The sequence below is a fragment of the Watersipora subatra genome, chromosome 8 (genome assembly GCF_963576615.1).
Source record: "Watersipora subatra chromosome 8, tzWatSuba1.1, whole genome shotgun sequence".
Classification (NCBI taxonomy): domain Eukaryota; kingdom Metazoa; phylum Bryozoa; class Gymnolaemata; order Cheilostomatida; family Watersiporidae; genus Watersipora; species Watersipora subatra.
The window spans coordinates 53,157,649-53,179,619 of NC_088715.1; the positions used below are offsets into that span (position 1 = coordinate 53,157,649).

Here is a 21,971-nt window from a genome sequence, read left to right on the forward strand (position 1 = left end):
GGACTGTGTCTATCCAAGCTGTTGGGAGCATCTTTCTTTGACCTTCCTTTACTTTGCTTTTCTTGTAGACTAAGCTGTAACTTCCCAGTTTTCCTTGTAACAAAGCATAATCAAATATAGCAAATGTGTTCAAGTTGGAAGGCTTCAGCTTGCTTTTAGTTAGAGATGTGTGCTCAGTGACAAGTAACCATTAATCTATTTAGTAAATATTTTGGTCTCATTTTACATAAAAAAGGTTTATTCCCATGATTCTGGTTATTTAGAGCTATATGCTTGTTTTAGTCAAGAAAGATGGTCTCAAATGAAATTAGTAAATTAACTGTAAACGTCAGATATCATTGTTGTCTTGAAATTAACTAGCTAGCATTGCCGCCCAGTTTACTTGATCCGTTAGGTCAGTCTGCTCTCAACTTCCTTGATCTCTTTAAAATCTGAATCAAAGTTTATAAAAAAACAAACCTACCATGCCACAGCCAGGGATTGTCTGGTCAGCAACCTTGTTATTTTATTACCATTCGGTAGACAGCTGATTTCTCCACCCATTGCTGTTTTTGCACCAAAATGATTTTGTACCAACACTACCAATGTCAGAAAAGTGGGTTCCTTTACCAAACTGCAAATCGAACTGATGTCAACTAAAGGGAGCTTATATAGTGATATATTCTAGTCCCAATAACAAGCAAGGCATAGTGAGCTCTGTAATTAATATTTATATATAAACCAAATGCAAAGGATGATGTGGGGCTATACGTCTTTCTGAGAACTGATATATATAATTATTTTTGCATCAGCAATTACATTGTTAGCAAGGTAACAAACCATTCATAGACGAACATCTAGTATATATATACACATTTCTCAAAGTTTGTTGTCTGTCTATTGTCTGTTTCTGTTGTCCGCTTTTGGCATGTCCAGCTATTGCTTGTAAAAATTAGGAGCTAAAACTACCCACTTTGCTGAAGAGTTTTACTCCAGCACTCCCTACCCACGAAGATCGAAAACGCAGTTTGCTAATCCAGCGCATTAACCAGAAGACCACGGAAACTCTTCCCATTGCTGGCTCTTAGTACTTAACGTATACATCCATTTTTGTTCTAACACCAGAAGGACGAATTAATTTAAAATCTATGAACTCTTAGCTCTATGACGCGCGATGATTTTCCATCCTTTCCGTTTTAGGGCTAATTTGTTTTAGGCAAAACAGTATCAACAATAGATTTTCTCGAAAATAAAACTTGGCAATTGCTGTACTGATTAGCACGAAATAACGATTTTTATTGGGTTTTCTCAGCTTGTATCAATTACATCATTAAAAAATCATCTGTTTCATAGTTTATATACTTGGCATTTACTTCACATCTACACTTACTTGCTCTCCTAATTTATTTCTGCTTCTCCGAAGACTTTTTCCCAGCCACGTTACATTTTCTTAATTCCGATAATAGCGTAATAAATTATAAGTATTTCAATGCCAAATGACGCATTAATTGAAATTCTATGAATTCTATTACCTCTTTTGGTTTTTATTAATGTTTTTTACGTTTTCATGGTACTAGAGATAATTCGTTTTCTGCAAATTGGTATCAAGATTAATTTTTCTCAAAATTAAAAATTGGTGATTATATCTCAGTTCAGCATCATCCGTTGTTGCAAAACCGTTTGCAAACAGATGACAAACTGATAAAATTTTAGTTAGAAGTTTACTAAAATGCATGTGAAAACTTTTTTCAAGTATGTTTTTAGTGAGCTAAATTCATATAAGTTAGATTCAGGGTTTATGTTACTCGTCTGCCTTGAAGGTAAAAACTCTCGTGTAAAAGATTGTAACGTTACATTTTTTGCAGATCATACCCAAAAATGCACCAAAGTTACTGTAGGCATCTATAGCTACTAAAATGGTTTTGCTACTATTTTTAATGATGATGATTTTAAACAGACAGTAATGGCATTATATAATTACCATAAGTTTTTATACCATTCTATACGTATATACGATATTTTCACCTTATGATGCCAAGGCTGAAAGGACCTAAAATCACATAATCGTGTAACAAACAATTGTTCATCATAATCATAGCAAAACCAATTATATTTAGCCATTACTTGCTAATGAACTCACATCTACATTTAAACACATCTGCAGTTATATTTCTCTTCCTAGTTTATTTCACCAAAACACATTTTTCATGATATGAAATTTAAAAGTTGTAGTTGTTTGAAAAAGTTCGAAAACTTTTAAAGTTTTCTCTTTCCTCTTAATTCATTTGAACTGCTTAACAATATTTTCTAATGATATGAAGTTTTAAAGTTAGAATGGTAAATTTTGTATACGGTATGTTAAATAAAAATCAATTTTCTGTCTAAAGATTTTTTTATTACCTAGGCAACGCCGGGCATTACAGCTGCTAGTCTTAACTAAATGGTAGTCTGTCCCTGTGACAAATGTGGTGACTGACTCATCCCTTCCATTACCTCAACATGCTAGCAACAAAAGCATGAGATCGGTGCTGCTTATACTGTCTGCTAGAGGAGAGGCTAGCAAAATCTACACACGGTATTAGTAATATTGTCAACTGGACAATATTACCAATACAAGGAAGGAACTTAGCAGTCTGTCTTCTTACCTGCTAGTTAATATTTAACAATCCATATCAGCTGTTCAAATCAATAACAACAATCTTCAAAAATCAAGTCCAAAGATATGGAGGAAGTGGTAAAACTGTCCAGTTTTTTGGCAACCAGTCACCGGATTTTTAATATTTTTTATGGACAAAAAAGAAATATTTTACTAGCTTACTGCGCCATAATTTTGCAGCCATCATAGGAAGGAAAGGGCAAACATGCAATACGCTCTGTCATGCAAATGAAAATGGCAACTTATTTATTGCAGTTATTTATGTAATATTTTTGCCAGTGCATCAATTTATTTTGATAAAACTATATATTATAAGATTACCACAAGATTGTTCATTTTATATTACAGATCTCATTTTGAGACTGTAATTAGGAAAATATTACGCATCATAAACAACTTAATATTAAACCTTAGTCCAAATAATATTACTCCTAAACCACCAATGATATTTCTAAATCTTAGTAATGTAAATGGCAGAGACATTGCTACTGTAATGTTGGAGCATCGTAATGAAATTTGGTTTACTTTCCCTTATTTACAAGCCTAATCAGACTATGAGGCAGGTCTGATATTATTAGTAATTTGTTTTTTACTCAAAAGTTAGTCTGGTCTTTCACTCAAATATAAATGGGTTTTATTTTACAAAATGAAATTTTCCTTGCTTATTCATATTAAAAAGACGGATGAACTTGCAGGCTATGATAAGTTGAACTTATATAATGAAGCAATCTTTTTGTAGTGCCTATTCACTCAAGTTGGTTAGTGCATTAACAGCGTCTCAAAAGACTTTTTCTAAAAAGCACACTCAGTGGAGTGTTTGTTCAATACTGGTAGAGTGCTCTATGTGAATGCATTATAAGTTTTTGGAAAAAGCTAATTTCGGAACAATATTTGTAACCCGATTTGTCGAGTTTATTAATATTTATGTTTTCAAAGACTAATAGCTATAAATAATACTAATAACTGCATGTTTTATAATTGCCGGTTTGAAAAAAGAAAGATTGATTATAACCATTCTACTCACATTCGTGTTGTTGCGATAAACTGACTTTAAACAAAATATGTGTTTAAAAAGCTTTTTTAAAGTCAAGTTAAACATCATATTCTTTAGTACTACAAATAGTAGAAATGGTTCTTAATTCTTGTAGTTTGATATGTTTTTCTAATATAGCATTAAATATTTGTCTGTTCAGAAGTTAACTGTATAGAATCGTTGAATATGTATTTATAGTTTAAACATGTGAATAGTTTATAATGTGTAGAATTTTTCTAATTGGTTAAATTTGCTTAAATACCATGGGAACAGATGCTAATTCTTTATAAGGCCAAATTTTAACCTCTTTAAGTTGTTATCAGTGCAAGCATCAGAAACAGGAAGTTATCTTGACACTTGTTGAAAGGTCTTACAGTCGTTGGGTTGGTAACAACTCCGCTATATTTTAAAGCATGCAGTTAAACATAAATCAGCCCACCATGTCAGAGTATAGCTTGATAAACTATTGAAGGTCGTAATCCTTGCTAACCACATGGATACTTATGCTAACCATAAAGTAACTGACATAAAATAGGGTCTCCATTTTCTTACTAGCTCAACATGCATAGAGATCATTCAGATAACTTTGAAGAATATGAATCACTTTTTTCCGAAGTTACTGAATCTGGTTCAACTGAAGAACTACCACCAGCTAAAGATAAGCATAATTCTATGCTTATAATTGTCGTAGCTTTGATATTCTTATCGTTTTGTATTGACACTCTTCTCGTTCCATTTTTTCCTGATGTCGCTCTTAAGCATGGTTTGCTACTAGCCGAGGTGGGAGTTGTCTTTTCCGCATTCGACTTTGCTAGATTTGTGACAGCTCCAATCGCTGGATCAATGGTGAGTCACTATGTAATTAGTTCATTAAAGCAGTTAGTTGTACACGTAAACAAACTGAATACTATTAAAACTAAACACAGTAACTATAAATAAAGCAGAGCATTTGAAGTTGATTAACAGTATCCTTTTTGCTGCTATTGTGGCGGACGCCGGGCCATAACATAGTAATTCGTGTAGATACTTGCACATGTTATATCTTGCATGCCGCGTTGTTCTTTTTACTATACCGTTATTGATTTGTCCATATTTTATATCGCTATTTATCGCTGTATTATAACCATGCCAACGAGTTAACGATTCTGTTTATTACTAATGTTATACGGTTTTTGCTCGGTTCCGTTAGCCGGAACGGGCGAGTTTATTGTATAAAGAAGCGCGGTCAGTCAGTCGGGCAATGCAAATGGCTGTACGCTCTTTGACTAGTGGACTTTCCTTCTCTAATAAAAAATTGAACAAAACCACACGCAATTTATTTCTTTATAAAATAGTCTAGATTGTGCCAAGTAAAGGCTGGCAAACTCCTTTACACTGAGAGGAAAAACGACTTAAAACTGCTTAAAATTTAGAGTATACACATTCTGCATGCAGTTAAGGTAATACAATAACTCAACTATTCAACCAGCATTTGGCAAGCTTTCACAGATTAAGTTGAGTAATGAAGAAGCTAAAGGTAATTTTTCATTTCAGTCTGACATTAAAACTAAATTTTAGTAAACCTGATTCGAGTATATCAAAAATATGAGAAAATAGGAACTTTTTAATTTGGTGTAATTTAGTGCTTATTTAATTCTCTACTTTAGCTCTCATGATCCGGACGTGCATTTTAAAGTTTTGTTGCAGTTCTGACTTTTGAAAAACCATGTTGTTTATAGAGTTGTTTTTATTAAATGAAGAATATTATATTTTTTAAAAAGCAGTTGACACGAGTTCATTAGAATGAAAAAATTGAATCTGCGATCTGCTACAGTACAACCAGAATATGGAACCTTGAGTAGTAGATCAGCTGTAACCCTTCATTGCTCCACAATGAAACAAACCAAATTGAGCATAAATGGCAATATATATATTTTTTGCGAGTTTTCAACAAAATACAGTCAATTTAGGTAAAATGAGCAACTGCATGCATATAAGAAGGCTTTTCTGTAATTTTCCAACCGATGCTCACAGGACTTCTTAAATGTCGTTTGCATTGGTAGTCTCAGCCTTTTTTCGGAAAAGCTGACTCGATGGCCGGTCAGTCGTTTTTTTTTTAGCTGGCTTGGTAGCAGGTCATCCTTTTAGTGCCAGATCGGCAGTAGATTGGATCTTCTTTTGCTAGCTCGACAGTCAGTAGTCAGTTCATGTGCCACTCTCGGTTGGTCGTTCAGCTATCCTTACGTGCTAACGGCTGGTAAGCCGTACTCGTGGGCCGGGTCGAGAATTTAGTAAGCTAAATTCTTTTAGAAAAGATCAATTTTTTAAGTCAATGATATATGTATGTCTCGAAGGTAAAATCTTCCTATGGTATGCACTGCACGTAGTATATTGTAATGTAACATCTTCTTACTGATCATAACCACTAAATGCATTTAAGTTACTCAGAGAAACTATAGTCATTAAGGTTAACATACAACTTTTTACTAAGTTTTAATACGTGCAACACCTATTTACAATTTACACGTGCAAACACATTTACAATTTAATATTTCTCTTGATTTGTTTTAGCAAAACAAACTTCTTTCAAAAGAAACTTATTTCACGTTATAAAATTTAAAGACTAAAGTTTTTTGAAAGGTTTGAACACCTTTACAGTCGTTTTAATTTTTTTTTAACTTTATTTAAACTGCACAAACACTTTTCTCGTAAAGTTTAAAAGTAGGAATGGTAACTTTTGTTATATGTTAAACAAAAATAAATTTCCTGTGTAAACCTTTTTTATTACCATAGCAACATTGAGCATTTACCTAGTTACTTATAAATAGGATTTAATAACCAATAGAATTTAGCAGCAGTTGTAATTTTTCTATTCACAGCTGCTTGATTAGGATACTTAAAATAATTGTTGCAATTTTAAGTTAAATGTTTATGGTGGCAAAGCCATTATTTAAATGCTCTCAATTGTCTATTCAGTTTAGTAGATGCCACCCAAAAAAACTGTGCGCTATAGGAGCAACAGCTGCTGGAGCAGCGTGCATCTCCTTTGGGTAAGTTTCTATTATTAATTGATCATTGATAATTTTATAAACTGAGGTAAAGTTTTCGTGTATACTACTGTGAAATGTTTTATAAAATACTAAAGAGGTGACTGAATTTTTATTTACTTGTTTCCCAGTCATCCATTGATAACTGTATTTCAGCACATCTTTAAATCTACCTAAGAAGGAACCGAACGATGTAAACGTATTCTAGGTACCTTCCTTCTGTCAGATTTTCACTAACATGCTTTGTAAGGGTCTCATGCTTTGTTTTTATTCTTCATAGAATGTCTTTTAAAAATGACAAATATCTTTCACAGGATAGACTAGATAGAGAGCTAACTACAAACTTTGCTTTCAAAATAAATTGTCATAGCACTGGTGAATTCAAGGCAAAATTCTGATCAACAGGGTTTAATTTTTAGTCAGGTTATCAAGTTTTTTAATTTAAACCCTACCTACCTACACAGTTTATAGTCTGCATTCTGCATATCAGAATATTTGGTTTGTTCAAACTTTGTTATTTTGGAGTTACAGGCCACATTTAAAATCTTTTACAAACAGAGTAATCTGTTTGGCTCACTATCATTTATTCACATTATTATTATAAACCCTCTTCAACTGAATGCTTAGGAAATTGATAGTGTGTGCTTTATTATAGTTTACTTCCCATTTTTTAGTCTTCAATAGTTTTCCGACTGAAATAATGATCATCAAACTTTTACTTACAAGTAATTCTGTTGTTTCACTAGTTAAGCCAACTTGGGGAATCAATACAAAATATTAGATTATTTCTAAAATAAAGAGTAACTAGCATCACAGTAGATGATACCTTGCTGTAAAACCACTCAGTTTTTTTTTTCTGGAAAACTTTTAATATAATTGTTGCATACATTGTGCATATTTAAAAAAGTTGGAAAGATAATATAGTTATAATATTTCACATTAAATTTTCTAGTGAAACTTTTTTACTAGCAAATGTTTTATTGCTTAAAGCAATGTTTCCACTTTCCAATAAGCTGGGAAGTTTTGCTTAAGCCTCTAACATGTGACAAATTTCAAGTTCCTCCAATTTTAAGATAATTTTTCAGTTGCGACAACTAAGTAGAGACGAGCATTTACAGTTACTGTATATTTTTTTAATGTATTATGGCACACATTGCCTATAATCTCATCAACTGAATAAACTGGTGACTGATATTCAATAGACAAATTAATATGATCATCATTCTTACAGCTTGTTAGCTTGTGACATGTTCCAATGTAAGTGACATCGTCACTCACATTGGAACATGTAACAAGAATGTAACAAGCATGTCACTCACACAATAAAGCAGTGTGAGTGGCATTGTCACTCACACTGCTTTATTGTCTATCAATAAAGATAAGTATACCAGCATCAGCACAGTTATTATTCAATGATAAATGACTGGTAAATAGTTTATTGGTGTCAATGTTAAAATCCTGGTCTATCAAATCGAAGTCCAGAGTTTTAATCTCGTATGACGAACTAGTGTCTACCAACTTTTTTCATGCTTGGAGCATTACCTTGGTTAGTTAGGAATGGCTCAGTTAGCTATTTTTATTGTAAAGAAGGTTAGCTCATGCTACCATACTTAGCATTAGATTGTTTGCTCAACACTAAACTTGCTCAGATTGGTCGGCTGACTGAATGCTGAAATATACTTGTCAACTAGAAGATTTGTTGCATTGCCCAAGTTCAAAATGCAGGAAAGGTTAGAAGGCACTCTCGGAGAGACCCCCTTTTATATATAGTGTTACAAACCTGAAAAGGTCATATTCTGGTATAGTTTGTGGAGACAAATCCAATGATATACTTGGTTTGTTCACCAGACAAACGGTTCTCATTTTATGAATCAGAATGTGGTTTCAAAGTCATGTTTCTCATGCAAAATATCTAGATGAAAGTCTTAGTGTATTCACTTTAAAAGTAGTTATTATACTGCCAAACAGTGTATATCGTGACAATATGGGAGCAGAATTTTCAATTACAATTTTTATTCAGGTAAAAAGAGACAAAAAGACACATATGCGAAATCAGGTTGGAGTTTGGATCGTAGGTCGGACCCCCTACACAGAGAAAAAAATTTTGAGCCTATAAATGCATCAGTTAGGTTTCAAGGATTAGCCATACAAAATTTCAAGTCGATATCTTTAAAATTGACAAAATGACAGCATTTTAAAGATTGAAAACACTGACAAAAAGCAAATAATTAGCAAACGCTGCCTAAAGATTGGTAATAGAAAACGGAGGATTTCTTTATAGTTATTGACAGCTGGATTGTCTCATACCCTTTTAAAACCCTCCACTTGAATATGTATTACCATATGGTGCAGCTGGCCTTTTGTTTGCCTTCCTAGCAGCAATTACCACAGGTTCAGCTGCCTTGTTTCCACGTACAACCCGCAGCGATCAATATCTCTGGCCTTTTGTCTCTGGAAGTGGCCCACATTCAGTCCAAGTTATGAGTGTTTTAAAGGGATTTGACATACTTTTTAGTGGCAGCAATGGAAAGAGCACACAGGAGTTATATAGGAAGCGTGTTTTTCTTGAAAATAATTTTTTTGAAAAGAAAACTATTTTGAGGGTGCCTTCAAACCATCATTTTTAACCATTCTAACCGAATCATTTTAAAACTTTTTTGGTCATCTGCAGTTAAATGCATTCCAATAGTTGATCAATAGGATTTTGACTAGTTTTTGGATCTGTTTACACACGATTGGATACAAAGAGTTTTGTTGGCTGAACAGATGAGTCATCATTCATTTGTCAGTCAAATAGTTAGTACCTACAATTTGTAATTTATCCATCCTAGTTTAAGCAAACTACAATGTTATTACCTGGTGATTCTGCTACAGGATTACCAGCTCCATCAACTCCACAACTATCTTCTTTATTAGCTGCTTAGCTATTAGATGTGTGGCAGGTATGGGATCAGCCATGTTGAATGTCTCTGGGACTAGCCTATTAATGAAGGCTTCAGGCTATGAATCTTCTACTATTGTGGTAAGCCACATATCTATCTAGCAGAATTTATTTAAAAAATATTTCAGCTACAATAATTAGTTTTTTTAAATTGTATTTTTGAGTAAAATGTCTAAGTCAAAAGCATTCATGGTTTTTTCTTGGGTATTTTTTCTTTACAGATGTTTACCTATTTTCACAATAGTTCTGTTACGCTTGACTTTGCATGGCAAGTGATTTAAGGTTGGAAGAAGAGGAATGCATAGGTTTACTTAATTTTTTTAGATAGAGTTCAAACAGATACCACAAGTTCGGTGTTGACCTTATTTACATATTCATGAGTTTACAAATTTAAAAGCATGACACGTTTCATTTAGTTTTTTACTAAAAAGCAAATTCTAGCACAAAGGCCAATACATGTAGTTGCAACAAAATTCAGAAAACAGCTTGTTGTTTAGGATAGGTCTTCAAGCAAAGGTCAGCTTTTTGTTTAAGGTATGAAAATCTTTAAGCAGATGTAGACGGGCCTTATACATGTGTGTTGTTGACACCAGAAGAAATTGAAAGTCATGGTGATAATCAAATTTGTAGTAAACTTCACAACTCTAATTTTTTTCAAAAGTATACATGTGCTAACCAGTAATTAAAATGTTTTATTTTACTGATATATTGGTTTCATAATAGCATAATGCTCTGACAACTGATAAATTAGGTACGCTCTAAAAATATATATCTTAGATTAAAATATATGAAATTTTGTGTGGAAGCAGTATTAATTACATGCACCTCAAATAATAAATCAAAATCGTTTTCATAATAATGTTTGCACTAGTGCCATCAACATTTTAAACATGTTACTTCATATTAGTTTTTATTACTACTTCGATTTCTAATTCAAGATAGTTGCAAATTTATTTTAGGAAAAATTTTGTAAATCAAGTAATTCTACTGATAGCCAACTTCTGTTAGAGCGAATGAATGATTAACTTTAAAAAGACACTCATATGGCCCTAGACTCTCTGGCATGCACCTTCATGACCTCATTCATTACCAGTGCCGGTACCGGTATCGGTATCGGTACCGGTACCGGTACCGGTACCGGTACCGGGACTAGTACTAGTACTAGTACTGGTACAGGTACTAGTACTAGTACCTGTACTAGTACCTGTACTAGTACCAGTACTAGTACCAGTACTAGTACCAGTACTAGTACTATTACCAGTACCAGCACTAGTACCAGTACTCGTACTAGTATCGGTACCGGCACCAATACTAGTGCCGGTGCCAGTACCCGTGAGCTCATGTAGGTAAATTAAACTGAGTAACAGTTGTCTCTCAGCTCTTTGATGGTGTGTCACACAAGTTAAGTTTCCCTCTCATTACCTTTGATCACATTTAGATCTTTAGGTGGAATTATTTACTTACAGGCTTTTGTGGAAACAGCAAATATGGTTGGATATGCGCTAGGCCCTGCTTTAGGTGCTTTTCTCTATCAAGTAAGCCTAAAAAACTGCAGTATCTGTTAATAGCGCATATAAAAGTTTGTTGTTTCATAGATTCTTATTCTTGAAAGGTTTTCAGTGGCTAACCAAACCTGTACTCAACATCTGCTTTGTATTAATGAAACTGACAAATCATCATAATTACCCATGCTTCACTGATTCAGAAACAACTATTTCAATTTGTAGATGGTAGGCTACACATACATGTTCTGTATTTCTGGAGCCTGTCTCTTGATTCTACTACCAGTCTTTTGTTGCATTGTTCCTAAAGTTGGTAAGTGGAAATCATACAAGATTACTTGTAACTGTGACTGTTACGAATTATGTCATAATGTCCCTAATATAATACTATATACAAATCTATCTTATTCTTGCCAGAGTGTAGTATTAGGTTGATTGTTTTAAATCTGATATATGAAACTACCAAATATACGATATAAACAACTAATTTTATTTTAGACTGCTAAAATGGACTTTTAGCCAATGTTGTGGCATCACAATTTTATGGGTAAAAAGTGTCATATTTAATAGATCTGCTTGTGCTAATGGTATTTTGCTAATTATTTCACAAAGAGTTAGGCTAAGATCAGCATCATTGATGCAGAAATGATATAGTCTATTTTAAATTAACTTTGTTTTACATATGGTAAAACAACCTGAGCTGTAAAACTTTTTACCATTCAGCAAAATAAATATTAGGCAGTGTGCTAGTTTGTTAGGTAGTTATATAAAATAGTGTAACAAAAAGGGATAGCTGGACCCAAAATTTAGGGGAGCCTTTACGACCTTGAACTTTTCTTTGTTTTAACTTTAGCCATTAAACTTTTGTTTATGTACAAACTTCCAGAATAATGCCTGTAATACATAACAACATGTTTTGAAAACTACAAGCAATACAGTAGCAGCTGCATTTATACAAATCTAAAAAAACTTGCCAAAGTTGCGCGTAAATCAAATGGTCGTTTGAAAGTTTTAGAGTCAAAAAAACTTCGTAAAACGCATAATTATTTTTACCGTTCATTAATATTATATAACTAAAGTACAGAGTAGATGTTGCTAGCTGGATTAGAATTTACATAGCTTTTTACCACTTTGAAAATCTGCAAAAATGTGTAAATTTTCAAATTTTGACACGTTTTTGTTGGTTTTTACAGAAGAAGAAAGTAAAAGTTCAAGTAGAGACTTTTTATCATTGCTTAAAATTCCTGGACTGTTTATAATGTTCCTCAGCTGGGTCACCATAAAGTTATCCGAGACCTCCCGAACCACTGAACTCACAACATTTTATCACATATCTGTAAGTGACTACAGAACTCAGTTGTAAATACATCAGTTTTGTCCTTGTTCTATTTTCTACCTAATTAAATGCTGTAATTTATTTGTCTGTTTAACTTCTTCTTAGAAAATTTGCATCAAAGTTTAAAAACCTTTGTTTTATAGCTTTCCAATTTTAGTTTACCAGCTTTTAATCTGTTCATAAAATACAGAATATGTAAAATGTAAAATAAAGAAATATAATTTGATTAAATTTTAATGGCACATCTAAATAAAAGCTAGTTAGTGGCTAAAACTGCTTTATCTGCAGAAAGACATCTTAAGTCAAATGATGTTTTTATTAAACATTAACTACTTAGATGCCTCAAGTAATAAAGTGATAATTCAAAGCGTTAGGAAGTGCAACCAAATTATTCTTGAAGATATTTTTCTAATGGCAGTAGCAATGAAAAGATCTCGTATTTATGTAGTTTTATTTTAATGTAATAATGTTAAGTATTTTTACGGTAATATCACAAGCATCTTTTTAGGCAATAAAAACTATTAAGTTTCTACTTGTAGAGCCTTTTTTAACTACAATCACGATGCAGCTAATCTGGTGCTTCTAAAGAAGTATTATGCCATCTTATGTAAAAAGATAGTAACAACTTGTTCATGCATGTTAGTACCAAAACAAGAATTGTTTTTGTTTCATATCAAATCTTATTCACTCTGATTAACAGTGCTACTCTTTATAAAATTTGGCCACGCGAGCCCAATTTGCATTAAATAAGATTTTGGGACCAACTTTATTGTGTCAGAAAAGTAACGAATATGAGACATTTTTTTAACATCAATTACAATATATCTCTAGTTGTAAGCTTTCAATAATCTACTAACCTGTGTTATTTTACTCATTTGTCAGTGCCTGGTGTATGTGATCTTTGCTAATCCTTGCAGTTATTTATGACCTTGAAACATTCAGACCACACTTTGACAGATAATCTCTTCTTTAAGTGCCCGACTAGCATAAACAAGCTATGAATAGAAGCGATATACATATGAGACCTCAACCATGACAGGTCTTTGAGCTGAAACATTTTTTCTTACTAGCACGTTGAATTGCTCTCAAATATTTTGACAAACACTTCTGAAAATTTTTTAAACAGGTTTTATTAAACCTGTTGGTTTTCCTTCCTTAATAATGTTGCTTAAAACTACCATTTTTGGATTTTTCTAGCTGACTTTTATGCTGAGAAAAACTGAATTAGTTTTGAGTGGTAGCTGACTCTACTAAATCAAATATACTTGCTGATTTTACATTACAGTTTGGTACATCTCCAACGACCATTGGTATACTTTATGCCATATGGTCATTACTGTGTACTGTTGGTCTAGTGGGTGGCGCAAAGTTTGCAAATAAGGTAAGTCAACTCCTTGCTGTTTTTTTCTAAATAGTCCAATGTAGCAATACAAAAAGAGATAAACTCTTTGATGTGAAATGAAGTTTATGATGCATAAGCAATAAAATTATTTGCAATGTTTGCAAAGCTACATAGTATAAGGGCAGTCGAAAACTGTGTAGTGTGATTGAAACATTGCTGTAAGTGTTCTTGTGTAATAATAAAGTTTTATTTTATTTGTTGTAGAAATTCACACCATATCTATTGTTGACATCATGGATAGTTTTTATTCCAATTTGCCTATCTGTGCTGCCGTCTCCACCTGTAAGCTACATCTTTGGCGGTAGAAGGTTAGTAGGCCTATAGACTATGGTAAGGAGTTACAGGACTAATGTAGTCTAATTTTCTTGATAAAAAGCTGAAAAGTTTTGCTGTATTGTTTAAAATATACAACTATTAGTGATTACGATAATTTACTAAATCTTAGTTCTTTTTTGGGAATGTCATAAAAAGTATCGATATTAATGCTGGACAACAATTAAGGATAGCCAAACGCTTGTCATATAACAATGGCGTTTGGTCAAAGCCAAAATCGTTGTGCTAACTATTTTCACTGGTCATCAATCAATTAATTAACACACCTCTTGTCATATCACTGAAACTAAAAATTTAAAAGATAACTTCTGTGTTATGAACTTAAGTTAGAATATGTTTGTGCCTGGCTCCGCATTTTATTTCCACATCAATATTTTTTTGCATTCTCTTTTTCCTTTTTCGCACTTTTGGTTGTTCTGTACTAACTATCTGTGCTAAATCAAAACCCTAACACCAGAACAATTCTATCTTGTTTGGCAAAGTTCACAAATGTTGATTATATTACAATATTTTAGCTCACCAGGATTGTTAGAAAAAATATAAGCTGTATAGTGATAAAGACTACCAGTCAATACAATACTAGCATCACTAATGTTATAAGGGGTTGTACTAATCTAATAGTGACTGAATAAATTTTTAGTTCAAAAGATGATTTTTAACAGAATATAAAACGTACACTTTTAATAGTGTTGTTAAAATCTAAATATAATTTCAAAATTAGAACAAAGATTAACTTTAAAACACCATCAATAAGTACTTTTTAAAAACACCCACTCCATTTGGTGAAATGTATGAACAGCAAATTGACTGGACCAAAAAACTGGGATGCAGCTTACTATAACAAAAACTGCTGAAACCATTAGTTTTGATGACCATCATGATAAATAACTGCAATAAGTTCAATGAATCAATCATTCAATAGCTCTGATGCATAGATTACTTACTCATGAAACTCTATAGCGAGTGTTTTCATACATGGAATGATCTTTTATAATGTTGTAAGTTTGTTATAGAGGTAGCAGGTTTCTCATAGATTTGATGAGTTGCTGAAAAAGTTAACATCTGTTTTTCATAGGTACCATGAGTTTTTTTAAAAGTGCTGAGTGTGTCAGATGTGATGAATTTTTCAGATGCAATGAGTTTGGTGTAGCGGTGATCAGTTTTTCATGTACATGTGAGTGATGAGTATGTTATAAACGATTTTGCCATAGACAAAATGAGTTCATCATAAATATTATAAGTTTGCCAAAGTTGTTATGTTTTTTAAGTTAGTTAAAACTAACAAGTCTATTTTTTACTAGCGTTTCCAATTTTCCTACAGAAATGTTTTAAAACAATCTATTTTAATAACAAATCATTAAAACAAATAGTTTCGATACTGAATGCTTTTAAAAGCACTAAATGCAATCAATTCTAAACATTTAAAGTTTCAAATAGTTAAATCAGGTAATCAGTACCTTGAGCATGAAGTTTGTCTGCTATCTTAAGTAATATATGTTTACTTTTCTTTCTAGGTACTTCCTGCTGACTTCTATAGCAATGTCAATCTTGGCAATATTTGCTAGCTCCTTCTACATCTTTCCTTTCTCTATTGCACATCAGCTAGTTCGGTAAGAACCTTCCATCCATTTTGTTGGACTGTGTCAAAACATGATAAGTTTTCTGTCTACAATTTTAAAACAGATTTAAACGTGAAAAGGCTATGTGCTTTTAGTATTGAAATATCACAAAAAATGTTTCGAAACACCTTCAACAGGACAATCAAATTTGGTTGGTAAATTCATGATGCTAACAAATGGTGCTTGTGAAATGCTTTTGCAAACACTTGACCTTTTATGTTGCATTCAGTCTTAATTTTTAACATGAAAAGATAACCTTTTTTAAATTACATTACAAAACATCACATTTTCTTTACATTTTATAGCATGAAAGAGTAAAAAGATGCTTAAATTATTTGCACTGATAATTATTCATTGACATACAATGTGACAATCAAATCATCATTCAAGCTGCAATTAAATATGCATCTTTTTCAATTTACACACAAGAACTTTGACTTATCTGAAATAAGTCTCAAATCAAATAACACAAGTCATTTCGTACTTTTGAGGCTCTGTTATTCCGTGAACCAACCATTGTTATTGAAGCTAAATCTTTTGTACAATTTAATAGGTTTGTTAGAACTCCTTATAAAAGGAATGAATTCCAAGCTGGTAGAATTCTAAAATTGAATAAAGCAAATTAAATGCTATTTAAAATGAATTGGAAAAAATTCTTTTAACATTTATTAAATACAACTATTAATCACTTTTAGTCATCACTATTAATCGGCTTGATTGACTGAAGTTGAAACTTGCAACTGATTCTGGAATGAATATTTCAGAATCAGTCGCAGAGTTCATATTAGGTAATCCCACGACCAAACAAACGGATGCGAAGTTTGAGAGTTTTTATGATAAATACATGTGCACACAACTTACGAAATTTATTCATTGATGAATAGACAAACTCTTGTCTCAAAATCTCAAGAAATTTCACCATCATTTTGTAGAGTCGTCAAAGTATAACATTGATACAAAACACATATAAGCCTATTCAAATATGTTACCAAGTCTTTGTAAATTGTCGAAATTCTCTTAAAACTTACCCATCTGAACGGATTATCCACAAATAGACAAATTAATTTGGCTAAAATTCTTCACAAAATGCTTGACAAGCTTGGTTAAATAAAAGTTAAGACCGGAAATTGAAACGCTGAGCGACAGAGAATAGAACGATTAAGTTGTGCGCATTTCACGGAAAAATAACGTGCACATTTCACCAATCTTTAACATTGTCGAATTACCGAAGGTTTATGTAATTAACATAGGAGTACTGAAATCGTTTCATTTCTGCCGATTTCAAAGTAACTGACATTTTAGACACTTAGTACTTTGGTATTCTAACTGATGTCCAACGCAGTGTAAGTAAAAGAAATGACGATGATTTTTTCTAACGATCCTCAAGAGGCTATTACAATATTTAATTATCAGTTTTGATGACTACAGAACAATGACTCCTTAGTAAAGATTTTTGAAAAATCTATATAAATATCACAACTTCTTGACATATATTGCTAGCTATGACGTTTTGCAATGTCAACAAAATTGTGCATTGGTTTCATACTACTATATCATATTACTATATTAATAATATTGGTTATTCTAATAATACCAGTGCATTATATTTCTAATATTGGCCAATAGTGCATTTTTCCTATTGCAGAGGGACAGATATAAACATATAATATTTTCCTTTTATTATTGCTATTTGTTGTACATAATAACACCCAGTACACTACAGCTACCATTGCAGTTATCCTATTGCACTGCAGTGCCACTTGACTGCTAATATTGCATTTCTCAACCATCAGTACCCTTTCTTTGTTCCAATATCTCTTTGGTCGTGGGCTGTATGACAGTGGAATTTCTAGTATATGCTAATTTAGATGACTCATATTTGTCTAGTTTAGTTATCCCTGTATCAGCCTTAAGGCTGGCTGTCTGAAGTCATCAAATATTTTGGAATGCCATCTTCTAACTAGCTCTGTTAATATTCTGATTAGCTTTGATAAATACTTAGTAAGATTGTGAGCTTTGAAAAAGTAATGAATGATTGAAATGCTTAGCCGTTTGGTTCTAGACAGAGCCTCAAGAAAAATATCAACAAAAGAGATTTCACTGACACAAATTTACATCATATTTTCCACAACTAGGCAGCATTGCAGCGCTGTCTACAAAATGTGTAAAAAGTAGCTTGTATATACTTGATAGAGGCAGAGATGCTGGACAAACAGAGCAGCGTTGTCCCTGCTGAATTAACTAACACATGTGTGTGTTTAAGTAGCAATTCGAATGCCGTAAATTGTGCAGTGCAGCTTTAGTGTGACTTATAAGACATGTGCATTTTAGTGTAACATGTCAATACACATATTGACCTGTTACATCAATAATCAGAGGCACAAAAATGGTTGAAACATGCTGAGTAAGTCTACACAACATGAATTTACAATGAAACATAAAATAAAAAGTCTTTTACATAATTGAGCTACATTAAATTTAAATATGGTTAAATTTTTTCTAAAACTGCTAATTTTAGGAAATGAGCTGACAGCCTTTTCATTGCTAAACTCACAGATAACTTGTATAGACTGATTAACTTGAAAGTCATACCAAGCTTCCTTCCAAGAAAAGGATACTACGCCTGCTTCGTTGAACACTTTCTAAATACAAAATGGGTTGCAAAATTCTCTAGCTAAACTGACTAAAAACTTGGAAGCAAAGACTACTGCCCATAGCACTCATTTCTAGAAGTATGCTATATATCAGTGGTTTTTCTGTAATGACAAACAATGTTCTCTTAAAAAAGCACAAAATTCTAAAATGATTAGCTAATGCCATATTCTTCTGCTGCTATTAGCAAATTACATACTTATAAAAATTGTCAAAACTAAGATTGTCTTGGAGACAGACTGTTAAATTTATTACCTCAAAATATAAGTTAGCTTAAATTATTTTAAAATGTTCAGATTAAATAAATCAAACACTTTGTTTACGATTGCCTTTCTATAACATAATGAACAGTTTTTGTTGCTTTTGCAGCATAAATGGCTACCCTGAAAACAGCCTACATACCTATGGATTGCTGACTGGACTCATGAACAGTGGTCTCTGTTTAGGCAGCACTGTGGGTCCTATTCTCTCTGGAGTCATTGTAGACAATTTTGGTTTTGAGTGGACTCAAACTGTAGTTGCATCTATCATTACTTTAATGGTTGGTATAAATTGCTCAAAAAGAGTATTTATTTGTAAGTCAAATAACAGTTTTACGAATTTTTAAGTGACTTGAATGAGATTGGCTATTTAGCTATTTTATTTTGGAATTCCAATTTTCTAAACATTGAGAACAATATATAAATTGTTTACTGTACTTTAAAAAGCAACAATCATGTGAATTTTTTTTATTAGTTAGCAAATTTTTAATTAAACCTTACTTTTTAAAACCTAAACTTTAAGGTTCATAATATTATTAAAAAACTAAATCTTAGAAAACAAAGTAACATCGTAGTGTTTTTTCAATAGTATAACAACTCCTGTATTATATAAAGCAGTGTGCCTCAACCTTTGCTAATATATAACAAAATATATTTACAGGCAATTCTGTTTGGAAGTTATCTATTACATCTCAAGTGTACCAACCAGCTCTCAGCACTTTTCAGGGAAGAGAACACAACTGCTGATACCATATATGAAAGCAGCAAACAACAAAAAACTGAGCAGATAGCTGAAGCCTGTTCAGAGAGAATGAAGCTTTGTCTACAGGAACCAATAATATGTACTAAAGTTCAACTCCAACCAGGTGCTGAGCTTACAACCATGAAGTAGTTATTATCTGATACTATTCAATTCTGAAGAATGTTAAATGATGTGAGTTTATCATTACATCAAGCAGGTAATATAAATATTTTATGAGCTCATTTAACAATACCTATGCTTTGTATATTTATGTTTCTGCATGGTTTTTATTGACCAATTGTACTTGAAACTTCATTAGAAGTTTTTTATCTTTTGTCTACATGTTTACTCATGCTATAAAGGGCTGTAAATCTGTATTAACAGATTGTCTTAATTGTATAATTGCTTACAGAAAAACATGATGTCAAAATTATACAACTAGATACATGTAAATTTGAATAAGAACTGAATTGTACAAAACCAAAAAAAGACATACTGGCAATCAATATTAAAAAAAAACTCTTTAAAACTAACTTTTGAACCAGAGCTTGACTGATTGTAACTATAAAAATTTCAACACTAGACAATGTCTAAGTGAGTCTAGCTATTTGCTCATGACACATCGCTTGTAGCATAGTAGCTAATACGACTTCCTAAAACTGAAGAAACCTAAAAATCATTAGAATAGGCGTCAATAGCTTCAAATATTGTACAGTATTTAATATTACAATAATCTCATTTAAAAATGATTTGTCATTTGTTTTTTAATCTTGTATATACATATAAAGTATTTTGCGTTAGACACAGTGTAGGAAAGTCAATCTGTAGAAACTAATGAACTGCAAAGATACTTTTTATTTTTGTGAGTTTATAGCTTACAACTAAATTAAAGTGACTTCAATTGTTTTTTAAGGCTGTCAAGATATTTACATTAAATATTTCCACGACTGCACGTGACATATGAAGTTTGACCAGAATGAAAATTCCTGCTTTGTTTAAAAATAAAGATTCTCATGAAAGCTCATTAATTATGGAAAACAATTTGGTTAATCCATCAAATATTTTGTGTACAAAGGTATTTATTTATAAAAGTGCATCTCTACATTATTATAGAATATTGATGTGTGTTAAAGAGCTATTTGAGTTGAGAGTCTGGTTTTCTAGAGGTTACTTGTAAAGCAAAGGCGGTATTAACCAAACCCAAAATAATGTTTTTGGCAAAAAATCTTTTCAACGAATCATAATGCTTTCTTCTGCTTCCGTAAAATTTACCTAAATTTTAAAAAACTCGCTTAATCATCTAACCGAAACTATTATCTAAAACCTGAATGCCATCAGTCCAATTGAAATAAACCACTCAGCAAATTGCTGTGTCTCTTTCATCACAAAATATCTTTCAAATTTGCAACTAACTTTTAAGAATTGATTTGTGCGCGTCTAAGCCTTCTTTTTAGTTTGTGGATACAGATAACCGAAATAGAACAAAAGAGATTAATATACTTTTTAATCAATGTACTCGATGTACTCAATGTACTCAATGCACTCAATGCACTCAATGTACTCAATGTACTCAATGTACTCAATGTACTCAATGCACTCAATGCACTCAATGTACTCAATGTACTCAATGTACTCAATGTACTCAATGTACTCAATGTACTCAATGTACTCAATGTACTCAATGTACTCAATGCACTCAATGTAATCAATGTACTCAAAGTACTCGATGCACTCGATGTACTCGATGCACTCGATGTACTCGATGTACTCGATGTACTCGATGTACTCGATGTACTCGATGTACTCGATGTACTCGATGTACTCGATGTACTCGATGTACTCGATGTACTCGATGTACTCGATGTACTCGATGCACTCGATGCACTCGATGCACTCGATGCACTCGATGCACTCGATGCACTCGATGCACTCGATGCACTCGATGTACTCGATGTACTCGATGTACTCGATGTACTCGATGTACTCGAAGTACTCGATGTACTCGATGTACTCAATGTACTCAATGCACTCAATGTAATCAATGTACTCAAAGTACTCGATGTACTCGATGTACTCGATGTACTCAATGTACTCAATGTACTCAATGTACTCAATGTACTCAATGTAATCAATGTAATCAATGTACTCAAAGTACTCGATGTACTCGATGTACTCGATGTACTCGATGTACTCGATGTACTCGATGTACTCGATGTACTCGATGTACTCGATGTACTCGATGTACTCGATGTACTCGATGTACTCGATGTACTCGATGTACTCGATGTACTCGATGCACTCGATGCACTCGATGCACTCGATGCACTCGATGCACTCGATGCACTCGATGCACTCGATGTACTCGATGTACTCGATGTACTCGATGTACTCAAAGTACTCAATGTACTCAATGTACTGAATGCACTCCATATACTCAATATAGCCATGTACTTAATGCACACAATGTTTGCAATGTAGTCAATGTACGCG

The 21,971-nt window shown here is 32.6% G+C and overlaps 2 protein-coding genes across 2 annotated transcripts; both read left to right on the top strand.

The window, feature by feature from the left end:
* Positions 1–4,229: 4,229 nt before the first annotated feature.
* On the top strand, positions 4,230–19,858 carry LOC137402725 (MFS-type transporter SLC18B1-like). The gene is made up of 11 exons (XM_068089230.1): positions 4,230–4,514; positions 6,624–6,697; positions 9,569–9,716; positions 11,102–11,170; positions 11,363–11,450; positions 12,331–12,473; positions 13,759–13,854; positions 14,080–14,183; positions 15,723–15,818; positions 18,849–19,020; positions 19,401–19,858. The coding sequence occupies exons 1-11, from the start codon at positions 4,230–4,232 to the stop codon at positions 19,629–19,631; spliced, it is 1,506 nt and encodes a 501-aa protein (XP_067945331.1). The 3' UTR covers positions 19,632–19,858.
* LOC137402726 (homeobox-like protein HDP1) lies at positions 19,662–21,959 on the top strand. The gene is made up of 2 exons (XM_068089231.1): positions 19,662–19,673; positions 20,949–21,959. Exons 1-2 carry the CDS (start codon positions 19,662–19,664, stop codon positions 21,957–21,959), a joined length of 1,023 nt encoding a protein of 340 aa, XP_067945332.1.
* The last annotated feature ends 12 nt before the right edge of the window (positions 21,960–21,971 follow it).